General features: G+C 40.3%; 1 protein-coding gene across 1 annotated transcript in view; it reads left to right on the forward strand.

Moving 5' to 3' along the window:
- Window positions 1–1,127: 1,127 nt before the first annotated feature.
- Window positions 1,128–12,496, forward strand: part of LOC145452170 (uncharacterized) — a 28,964-nt gene continuing 17,595 nt past the window's right edge. Inside the window, exons 1-11 of the mRNA XM_080330401.1 lie at window positions 1,128–1,757; window positions 2,505–2,655; window positions 3,394–3,576; window positions 4,619–4,819; window positions 4,882–4,974; window positions 6,099–6,201; window positions 7,837–8,006; window positions 10,623–10,900; window positions 11,195–11,363; window positions 11,643–11,765; window positions 12,224–12,415. Of these exons, the coding sequence (XP_080186527.1) occupies window positions 1,485–1,757; window positions 2,505–2,655; window positions 3,394–3,576; window positions 4,619–4,819; window positions 4,882–4,974; window positions 6,099–6,201; window positions 7,837–8,006; window positions 10,623–10,900; window positions 11,195–11,363; window positions 11,643–11,765; window positions 12,224–12,415 (1,936 nt within the window). The 5' untranslated portion in view covers window positions 1,128–1,484. The remainder of the gene's footprint in view (window positions 1,758–2,504; window positions 2,656–3,393; window positions 3,577–4,618; window positions 4,820–4,881; window positions 4,975–6,098; window positions 6,202–7,836; window positions 8,007–10,622; window positions 10,901–11,194; window positions 11,364–11,642; window positions 11,766–12,223; window positions 12,416–12,496) is intronic.

Raw genomic sequence — 12,496 nt, forward strand, 5'->3', positions numbered from 1 at the left:
TTGGACCCCTATTAATCTCGATGTTTCCCACAATTGCGACGTTCGAGGCCGATATCTCGAAAATCAAGGGGGGGGGGGCGTCTCGCAGTGATTAATATTCTTTAGAAGGCATCCTCCAGGCCAAAGACTAAATTTGTGAAGAATGTATTGGAAAGTTAGATCAAGATCACTGATGATATTTATGTGTTGGAGGACTTGAATACATGATAATAACATACTTTTGGTGGATTTTTTCAGTAGTAATAGGGCTCAAAACGCCTTTAATTCTTATTTTTGGAGATCCTCCAAAAATAAAATCTGAAAACATCCAAAAATACGCTATTTTTTTTATTTTTGGAGAAATCCAAAAATAAACAGGCCTGACTATAGGGCATTGCCCGGGGTTGTAACCAACTCTCAAAGCTCTGAGCAAGTCAATATGACTTTTATAGTTTTTTCTCGAGTCAAGTTGAGTCATTTTCAATTCACCACTGAATCAAGTCCTATAGTCTAAGTCAAAGAGAAACGGTCCGAGTCCGAGTGTTAAGACTCGAGTCTGAGTCCAAGTCGTAGAGTGTTTCTCGAGTTCAAGTCAAGTTCATCTCCCTTAAGTGAAACTCTTGGGTGATGTCGAAGGTCACGGATTCAGAATATAATATTTTTTCTTACTCTAAACCTGAAGAAGTAATAGTATGTTTCGAGTCATATGCCTTGGTCGAGTCATGCCCAATGATTCCAGTACAAGTCGAGTCAAATTGACTCCAGTCAAGTCAACGAAAAATTGCAGCTTAAGTCCGACTCGAATCGATTCATGTCTCGAGTCATTGCAACCTTTGACACTACCACACTGTTTATAGAGGCGGAGTAATGAATATTTAGCGAGATGGCAACGAAAATCGCGGTATTTGTCGTTTCTTAATTCGCTTACAACCTAGGGTCGTTCACGTAGAGTAGCATAATCTGGTAAGCAAACAATTAACAGCCTCAGGTTTTTAGGCAACTTGACGACCCAATCGCCTAGCAAGCAAGATTGGGATTTTTTTGAACTGCCCTATTATTGGACACTGGGCAGTGGGCACAGGCAAGCACCACGCACGCAATAACCAAGTGCCGGTTGTCGCAATGGTTTTACCTTTACGAGATTGATGGCGTTACCGGAACATTAGTAGTAGGAAAATTGCCACATGCACTATCCTTAGACGTATAGTTACGCATTTATGAGACAGTTACGATGACAAATATAACGTTGAGTTGCAGAAGAATGATTGACCTTAAGCTGTTGGGCCTGTGCAGATTGGCAGCGTTTAGGTAGCCTACTTTAGATCAACTGAAGTCCGTATACGATGGAAGGTAAAGAAATGATTGGTGGTAATGTATGTAATCATGGAATGATGACTTTTCTTTATTCTAAATATCTGGTAGAAGAAAAGTTGCAGTGATTCTTGATTATCATTCATGAGTTCAACCATAGTTACGAAACTAGGGTATAAGCGGCCGCTTCTGTTATGAACGAACAGACATACATGTTCACAGCGGAGGCGTGGATTTTGACATTTTCCTATCTCTGTTCACCGATATTCGGACTCGCGGAATGGACGGATAAAGAATTTCCTGATGTCTTAAAAGAACGCCTTCAATGCTACAGCTGTCAGAATGCTATCAGCCACGAATCGTGTAACGAGCGTGGCATGGTGGCATGCCCCAACCCTCACAGCTCTTGTGAAACTGAAGTACGAATGACTCATTTTGGTAGGCGTCTTATGCCTCGAATTTCAAAGGTTTGTAAACTTTGTGTCATCGTGATTATCTAATGCAGTTGATCTATGTAGGACCTTTATATCACTCACGGAAGGGGCGGAAATCTGGTTATGTACCAAGATACTTTCAAAAATATTTTAGTTCTTTCACTCAATTACTACCACTGAATAGTATATTCATATTGAAATGAATCAGAATGTTTTTGGCTGTCACTCGTCAGTGGTAATCTTCAGCAACTAGATTCAGCAACATTTTATATCAACAATAGTATCACAAAATATGACGTCAAAGCTCTCTCTCTTTGCCCCGATCATTCGAAATTTCTTGCCCGTGACGTCATATCTTGAGATACGATTGTTGATATACAATGTTCTTTCCAATTCTCTATTAGTTGCTGACGAATAGCCTACCCCTGACGAGTGTCAGCCGAAAATATTCGGGTTCATTTCAGGATGAATATACCATTCAATTGCATATGGAAGTTCTGTATCTTCAAGAAGATCTTCCATTACTACCGATGTGAAAATACCGACTCGTCACTGGTAGCCTGCAAATTGATTTGACTGCAAATTTAAATCGTACTACGTTCTATGAATGAAACGCACTGCACCTGATATTAACGAAATATTCAATTTTATTAGTACATAACCTACATGCGGCACGGCGTCAAATGCAACCGCACCTATTCGACTACCGTACCGATTCCATGCTCGCGTTACCGACAGGCTGATTCATCGATCATGTCTTGAACTCAACTTTATTTTTAGGGCTGCAAACAAACTCAGGCTTGCAAGAACAACGTCTCTCAGAACAAGCGGGCCAGCTGGCCGACGACGCAGTGTAACAGGGCGGAGTACTTCCCGTTGTATGTCTGCCGATATTGCTGCGAAGAATCTGGATGCAATTCCAATTTAGATGGTGAGCTTGAGACCATCGTTATTCGAAGTCCCAACCACTTGGACCTTGTTTACCTGTACTTCGTGCGACATTCTATCGCCGAATAATAAGCAGGGCTGGTCAGTAACGAAGGACTTCTACTTTTCGGAGCACTCCAAGTAGTTTCGACAACTTTTACTACTTGTTTATCGGGGTATGCCTTTAGATGATTTTCACTTTTACGTATCAATTTTCAAGTTTTTAGGCAAAAACCAAGATAGAATACGTAAATTTTTACTTACTTGGAAATCTCCGATTCTACTTGTACTCGAGTAGAAATGTCTAACCTGTTAAAAAATAGCTATTTTTTTCAAATTTTACTGTCTGCTTGCTAAAATTGTTAGGTTGCCTAAAAAACGCTTCAGGGAAATTTTGGCCCAATTCCAATCACTAGAAGCGAAATTATTGGAGTAAAAAATTTTGGATTTGAATAATATAGTATTTACGGTGGAAGATAATTTAATTATTTACCATTTATCTACCACTGTGAATACTATGATTTGAAATTCTAAATTTCGAACATCAATAACTTCGATTCTACTGGTTGGAATTGAGCCAAATTTGTTGTAAACGCGTTTTTAGGCAACTTAACAATTTTATCAGGTATAGACAGTAAAATTTGGAAAAAATAAAGTACATTTTAAATCGCCCTATTGTTCACCTCTTATGCGATCTAATGTAAAGATCGCCCAATATCACGCTATCATTTGTCCATCACAGAACCGTACTGCCGCGAACTGACACCACCGGAAAATGGCAAAATGGAATGCAGAATGGTTCAAGGCGTTTCCTCGTCGGTGTGTAGGTTCACATGTGATGATTGCTTCGTCGTGACAGGATCGGCTGTGCGACGGTGCAGATCAAACAGATTATGGACTGGCGACGAGACAAAATGCGTTTTCGGTGAGTATAGCAGAAGGGGGTCAGTAATAGGCAGGGCTGTGGAGTCAGAAAATTTTACCACCGATTCCAACTCCGACTTCGACTCCATACATTCTCAATATACCGACTCCCACTCAGACTCCGACTCTCAAGTCACTAAACCCACCGACTGTGACTCCGACTCCGACTCCGACTATTTTCCTCATAGAACTCCGACTCTGACTCCAACAGTACAACAAATTTACTGCGCTCATTGAAACAGTATGAAAGTTGTGGAAATCTGAGATATGTAGCCTACCTTTTTTCCGTTACCACAAAGAATTAATGCGAGTTCTACATCACAACGAAGATATGGTATTGTTTCGACATGCGTATTTCATTGCGCTTTGTGACAATGGTGTAGGTTAATCACGACTTCACAGATTTGTCATTCCCACAATCGTTCGTAGCTTTGTACTATTTTTCGTATAATTCGATACGGCTAATCAAGTTTTTAAGGCTCTATATACTCCATTGACGGACCGAACGTCGACCTTATAATAGTCTCTCTAATTATCATTAATTTACAAAACCAATTTGCCCCATAATGCCACTTCTCCCTCCATACCTGTGGCTAACAGAAAAATAGATGCATTTGGCTTATTGCTCTTGCTAATACCGATTTACGGGATTTTGTATAGACTTACATCCTGTTACATTTGTATTTCTGTAAATTATTTCACTAGAGTTATAACGGATGCAATTAAATTTTAATCTTTGGACCTTCGGTGAAAATAGTTGAATCGCCCTGCCACACAAATGGAGTCCGATCGAACTTCCAAAGCGTTCTGGATTTTCGTATATCGCCAAGCAAATTACATCTCGCCTGACATTCGGGCAAATTTGGAGTTTGCCTGCATATCCTGTTTATTTACAATGGAATTAATATAATCATATTGAAATAAACCAGAATATTTTCGGCTGACACTCATTAGGTGTAATCGTCAGCAACTAGTAGGCCAACAGAATCGGAAAGTACATTGCATAGGCCCTATATCAACAATGCAAAATATATCTATTTCAGATGAAGCTTGTTACGCTTCGGAATGCGATCTTGATATGACCTTACCGATAAGAGGCGGAACGGTAACATGTTCTCAAGGCAGAAGCGTAGGGTCGTTTTGCAAATTCATTTGTGACGCGAGCCATCATCGATTCGGAGCGAAATTGGTGGAGTGTATGGACGACGGAAGGTGGTCAAGCGAAAAACCTACTTGCGATAAAGGTGGCTGAAATATTTTCAATCCCGATACACTCAAATCTTGATTAATAATTTCTCGCCAACAGCAAACACAAGAATAAACCCGTGCGACGAATTGGCGAGTTTCTCGTTCACTGGCAACGGCACGTTAAATTGCGATTGCCGCGAAGGGTTTCAAGGTAAGTTATCTCACAAATTCAAGTGGATGCAATTTGCAGCATGAACTGCGCGTGTAAATCGCTTACACAAACCGACCTGGATAACCAGTTAATTCTAAATGTCTAACTGTAGTAATTATTGCGAAATGCCGGTGATCAAATTCTAATCTACTTATTGAAATCGTTCTATGCCAGGGTTGTAACCAAGTCACAAAGCTCCGAGTCACAAGTCAATCTCACTTTTCTAGTTTTGACTCGAGTCCAGTCGAGTCATTTTCAATTTACCACCGAGTCAAGTCCGAGTCCAAGTCATCAAACAGAGGATCGAGTACGAGTCATGGTATTATGACTCAAGTCCGAGTCCAAGTCATTGTGTTGACTGCTCAGTTTGCAGTTAACGTCGCGTTAAACCCACTTTTACAACTCTGTTTGATGATATCGGATGGTCCGCATTTATAATATACCAATTTTCCTCACTTTTAGCACTTTCTGATTGAATATTCTTATTTTAATTTTTCTCGGTACCAGGACCAATAGCCGAAATCCCAATGGGGTGGTTTTACTTTACTGTTCTTCGAAATTACGATGAAATGTCGGTCTTGACCGTCTGATTCTCGAGTCATATGACTTGGTTCGAGTCATGCGCAATGACTCGAGTCCAAGTCGAGTCAATACTCAGATTGACTCGAGTCGAGTCATTTACGTATTTTCAGAAAATGACTCGAGTCAAGTCGAGTCATCAGAAAATCATGACTCGAGTCTGACTCGCGTCGAGTCATGACTCGAGTCATTACAACCCTGTTCTATGCTCTAATACTAATTCGAACTAATATAGTATATTGTCTCTCAGAAAGCGCTACAGGAGAACTGATAAGTGTGACAGGAGCCAAGTTTTGAGTACAGACATTTGCCATTATCATGCTTATAAGAATGAATTCTGATTTGGTATGATATGAACTTGATATTTGTTGTATTTCGCTCAAATTCGGAATTTAGTTCAATTACCAAGTTTTTGCTAATTCGGTCATTCTAATTCTAATCTGATTTGAAACAAAACTTGTAGCTATAATTATGATTCTAATCTAATTTGGAAAAGCTGTCCAACTCCTCTCATTATAGGTGGGACTATCGGTTTCTTATTTCAGGCGACGGATACGAGACCTGTAGCGATATCGACGAATGCGCCACGGACGATATGAACGAGTGCCATCACCTGGCCACATGCAGGAACACTATTGGATCGTATACGTAGGCGCAAGGCTTCGTATAGAAAAATTTTGTTTGATGCATGGAAGCGATCATGATACTAAACAATTGAGTTGGCTGCATTGGGATATTTGATTAAACTGTCGGTCGTTTTTCGAGCATATAGGGTATCAATCATGAGCGTCTATGGTCAGTGGTCACTATATAATATACGTGCAATATGTTGAAGCTGGTTGCTCGGTATATGAGCATGCGACACAATGAAAATCGGCAGATCAGCATGCGTCACTTTGGCATGTGGTTTCACAACCCCAAAACTTACTCTAACCCAGAGGTCTCAAACACGCGGCCCGCGAGAGCATTTTGTGCGGCCCGCGACGGCATTTTGGAATTTCAAGTATTCGACAATATATTCCAGTGCCACATATCTTTTTTAGATATAAGAACTTGAAGTTCAACCTAAAACCGCTATAAAAACACTACAATCTCAACAAACTACACTATCGCATCACTTTTAAAAGCTACCATGCGGTAGAAGATCAGCTATTACGTCACAATTATAGTTCATGATGATAAAACATGACCCGTTGATGATTCGTGACTGAAAATATTGTGATTTGGTTTTGTGCGATCTTTCGTAAAATTACTCGATTTCGGATTGACTGGGTGATTAAATAAAAATGACTCGAGTTGAGTCGAGTCAAACGTTAAAATCAGACAAGGACTTGCGACGCGGAACGGTTACTTTGCAATCCTACGGACGTAACAATCTATGAAACTGTCATGGGGAATAGTGATATATCATAGTGTCATATATGGTGTCGACACAGCCAAATCTCACGCCTCAGTGAAATTGTATCACGTCACAATTTCCATTTGGCTACAGGCAATTTGACGGTCATTTTTGATCGGCTTGCCGAGCATTAAATTTGGTAAAACGGGTATCAATCGAAAGCTTACTCTGCACTGATTACGAAATTATAAATTTTATTCCGCTCGTGGCCCTGGAACTCCCACAATCAGCCTCTAATTTTTCATTGTTATGGAGATTGGCATTGGGACGCAGAAATGCTGTCTGGCGAAACGACAGAGTAGCTCAAGAGAAAGAGAGCCAGACAGCAGATTTATATTCAATGTTATTAAAATATTTGAAAGTACGATTTTTTCCGTGTCAAGCGTGAATAGTACAATAGTAAATTACATATTTATGATGTTTCTGGAATGCCTGTCTTCAAGCTTCCGTCAAATAAGGCCTACTTTGAAATTCTGAGTTGAATATCCCAATTATTAGTGGTGCGGCCCGCGGCGTCATCAAAACTAAGAAATCGGCCCGCGAGCACAGTTGAGTTTGAGACCTCTGAGTCTAACCCCACCCTAACTCAGAAATCAACCCTCATAAATTTCCAAATCCCAAACATAACCCGAACCATTGGTTCCCAACGTGGGCGATTTTGTGAAACAAGGGGCGGAAACAAGTGGGTGATTTTGAGAAACAACAACAATATTTGGAAACTGAAATCAATTTCGTCATGTTAATAAGCGTTCTTCCAAAATCTCAAATCAGATCGCGGACCGCAACCGACCCGTGTGTTGGTGACCGCTGACCTACGATGACCACCTCTGATCATACTTGATGAAAGTTGATGCTTGCTGATCTCGATACAATGCCATTGACAGATGCGAGTGCAATTTGGGGCTGACTGGATACGGCTTCGAGTGTGCCGATATTGACGAGTGTCAGACTGGCGATCACGACTGTGGCCCGAATGGAATTTGCATCAACGAAGTCGGGTTGTACTCTTGCGTGTGCAAGGCTGGTTATATGGGCGACGGGAAGACATGCACGAGTGAGATATATTAATTCTATACTTATCTAATTAGACTGAGTGAATCTTTATATATCAACTCTGAAATGCAAGAGGTTGGACGCTGGTCCATTAATTAGAGCAGTGGTTCTCAATCGGGGGGGGGGGGGGTATCTGCTTTGGCATTGTATCGGAAGATACACTGGGTTCACAAGATTTTCAGATTTTTATGGTATAGAGCAGAGTTGGATCAATTGTAATTTGTAATTGTAATTGAATGTAATTAATTACATTTTTCAATGTAATTGTAATGTAATTGTAATTGAAGCATTTTTATTTTGTGTAATTGTAATTGTAATTGTAATTTGACAAAAATTTTGCTCAATTACAATTTCAATTACATTAAATTGCTATTTAGACCTGACAAGCACAACATAAAACAATTGACTTATAATGCATTCTCTTTAAATGTCGACAAGGAATTTGGTGGATCCATTCGCGGAAGCCCTTGACTGCGCCCTTGCGGGCGAAGTTTTTATTTTATTTTTACCGCTATGCTGGCCTCGGCTGCCATTGTATACAATTTTTAGATTACTAACCAACGGATGGATTCGCAACACGTGACTCACGATTGAATACGCCGAGAAGCGAACTGCTGAGCCGGCAAAAAGCAGCAGAATTGATATTCCCATAGCTGGCGATCCAAGCGTCGAAATTTGATAAGTATGGTCCTAATCGAAAGCTAGTGTCGCACTGATTCCGCAATAAAAGTATATTTCCAGGCAATGGTACCATCCCAAAATAGTCGTGAAAGTCTGGGAATCGGCATTGTTCTGAACAATCGCTGGGCGTAATTGGTAATTGTTGTAGTCATGCTGCTGCAGCGCTCTCACTTTTCAGAACAGTCGGCCTTAAACGGCTATTTTGGAGCAGTTACATTGCCCTGACGAGATTATATTTTGTATTTTCGGAATTAGTACATCAATAGCTTACGATAAAGACCAGATGCATCAAATTTGGACGCATGGATCGCCAGCTCTAGGACTACAAAGTTTGCTACTTTTAGCCGGCTCTGCAGTACGTTTGTCGGTGCATTCATCCGTGACTCACATCTTGCGCATCTATCAGTGGGTTGGCAATCTACAATACGATTTCAGATCACGATGCTGCATCGTTATTTCGTCTGGCTAACTAACCAGACCACTGGATATTATATAACGTCTTATCTGACAAAGCACGATTTTGTTTTCACTCCTCATCCTAATTCCTACGTCCCTCGATAAAAATAATATTATTTCTTTAATTATATACTATAGACGCAAATCCAACACGTGCATATATTATAATACTTTTTCAACGACATACTGCACCCTATCCTTAATCCTAACCCATAGGAAATCAGGTAAATAACATTTTACATTTCCAATTACGTAGCCATAATTACCGAGCATTCAAAACACACTTATATTACGCCACAATGACATCTCACATAGCATACTATGTACGCACATAAGCGCATTTATTACTACACAATCTGAACTAGACTTGAATTGTTGTTAAATACGACGCTACGGTTGTCAAGGAGCACGGTTGAATTTATGATTATTAAATTACATGTTCAACAGCAGCAATTGTAATTGTAATTGTAATGTAATTGAAGCATGCAAGGAGTAATTGTAATTGTAATTGTAATTTGATATTTTTAGCATGGAGTAATTGTAATTGTAATGTAATTGAAACATTCATGAAAGTAATTGTAATTGTAATTGTAATTGAACTGAAATAATGTAATTGATCCAACTCTGGTATAGAGCTGTTAAGTAGAAATTAGTTCTTTACAATTGTATGTTTCTTTGGCGGATTTCAAGCTGAGTAATCTCAATCGAGTTGGCAGTTTTCAACAGAACTTCGCGATCTTCGCCTTGCAGGGACTTCAATAGAACCACTTATAAATGTGTAACATCAAAAAGGTATTGCAGTTTGAAAGTTCTCAATATTACATTTGAGTTGCATACAGCCTAATTGTAAAATTATAGTTAATTTTGATCAGGGTTGTAACCATGTCATGGTCCCGTCACGAGTCAAGTCGAGTCATTTCCACTTCAACACCGAGCCAAGTCAGAGACCAAGTCTAAGGTGTGAGTCCGAGTCACCGTGCTGTGACTCGATTCCGAGTCCAAGTTATTGTGTTCATTGTTAATTTTCGAGTTCAATTCGGTTCAACCTACTTTTTAGAACTCTGTTTGGATGATATTGAATGCATCGTATTTATAATATACTAACTTCGCTCACTTTACGCGGTCTCTGGCCCTATTTTACAAACACGAGTACGCCTACTCACAGACGAAACACACATATTATGGTAGCTTATTACTTTCCGAAGTTACAACGAAATGCCGGTCTTGGCAGTCCTAGTCTCGAGTTAAATGACTTGGTTGAGTCATGACTAAAGTTGTTACAATCATGATTTTGATTTTTGCATGTTCAGTTCTCCATTGGTCCGCGAGGTTACAGTGGTTGAGAACCACTGGTCTAAAGTCAGAACCACCTGTTTAAGTAGTTCAAATTTGCAAAAACCTACTGATTACTTCGAAAAGTATAGGAGTACTAATATACTGACCATCCCTGAAAATCATATTTGCATTGATGTTTCTACAGAGGTCGAAGTGAAGTGTCCACAAGACCAACTCCAAGACGGGTTGATCTGCATTCGGAAAGACGTTAAAAAGTCGCAAACGAGTTATACAACTGCTAGTGCTATATTCACGACTACGCCTGATCCGGGACTGTCCACTAAGCCCTCAATCAGCAGCGGACAAACCACGCCTGTTTCAACGAAAACTACTGACATCGATTGGTGCGTTACGATGGAGAAAGGCATCCCTGTGATCATGAAGAAATTTTGGGTTTACGACCAAATCAACGACGTTTTAACGGTGAGATTTTGTCTGATAGGGTAAGTCATCTCTGACTTCTAATCGACGGAAACCAGTAAGACACTGCTGTATCCCAAATCGGTATAACAACCGATCGTGTGGTGATTGGTTAAGACACTTTGCGCTGATTACTGTAATTATTTACACTTCTTTCTGCAGATTCTGATCGATCTTGATCATTCGGCTGTCTTTTTATTTTAGAAGCTTGTTCTAGCTTTTCCATTCGCTTTACATTCGTTATTCACTGGGTCTTTCTCTTGTCTTCTTTGTAAATAAATCTAAACTCCATTGCAGCGCCGTGTGATCCCACCGGGTGATACCCGAACAGTCGTACTGGGTCCGTGGATAGGAATGGACGATCGGTTTCAGCGTACTGTCCTCAGGTGGTCGGACGGATGTCTTCCAGAAGAAGCTGAATACATTCGATGGGCGCCGGGAGAGCCGAAAATAAGAAATGAACCGGGTATCAGAAATACAATTTAATATATAACCAGTGGCACTTAATTTGCAGCTTGTGGCACACTATAGATAAACTAAAAAACTGCCATGGCTCATTTTAAAGGAAAGGTGCTTAGAAATATTATGATATGTTAATATACAAGGGCTGTTATACTGGAGTGTCAATGCGGCCCGCGTGCCGTAGTTTGTCCGTCCACGGGCTATACTATATTACCTATAACTATACATTGGCATAAAACTGGAAGAATATCATATAAACGTGTAATGATATACGCATTGACAGGTTTTCAGAACTGCGTTCACCTGATTTCCGACCCCGTGTCGTATGGAACGAGAAGTTTTCTCTGGAAAGTCATCGAATGCAGCGATGATCTTCGATATTCGTGCGACACGGAGAAAATAAAACGTAAGTCATATTAATATATACCAACTAGCAAGCACCTTGGATTGTGGGTGATAGACCTCTTTCTATTCAATTGTATAATGTATTGTTGTTTAAATAAACCCGAATATTTTCGGCTGACATTGAAAATAACATTGTATATTAACGGTCAAACAGCAGAGGGAGTTCGTGCAGAACAGCGATCGGTGTGGAGCTTGAAAAGAAGACGATGAGTCGAAAGGGGTTGGGAACCACTGGTATAGAATCTAAAGATGGCTCATTGGGCTTAATCCGTCCGTGTCTGCATAGTCGTATTTTGTGGTACGATTGTTGATATGCAATGTTCTTTTCGATTCTCTGCTAGTTGCTGACGATTACCCCTGACGAGTGTCAGCCGAAAACATTCGGGATGATTTCAATATGAATATATCATTCAATTGTATATCACTTATTTTTAGCCTTTATGTCTTTCATCATTGCAGACACGAAGGAAGTGTGCAAGCCGCCAATCGGCGACATAATCAATGGTCGCGGGACTTGTACGGACGGATGGAATGTGAATTCGATTTGCACATTCGAATGCGATCCAGGCTACGCTATGCTGGGTGAATATAGTCCCATTCAATGCGTGCGACAGACATTACGCTGGAGTAATGAACCACCAAAGTGTGTCCGTGAGTATCAGTGTGTATTAGGGATGGTGTGAACCTCTGAAAGGTTCGGGTTCATGTGAACGCGAACCTTTTTAAAAGGTT

Source organism: Botryllus schlosseri, chromosome 12, assembly GCF_051294905.1.
Source record: "Botryllus schlosseri isolate E-star chromosome 12, Bs_hap1, whole genome shotgun sequence".
Classification (NCBI taxonomy): domain Eukaryota; kingdom Metazoa; phylum Chordata; class Ascidiacea; order Stolidobranchia; family Styelidae; genus Botryllus; species Botryllus schlosseri.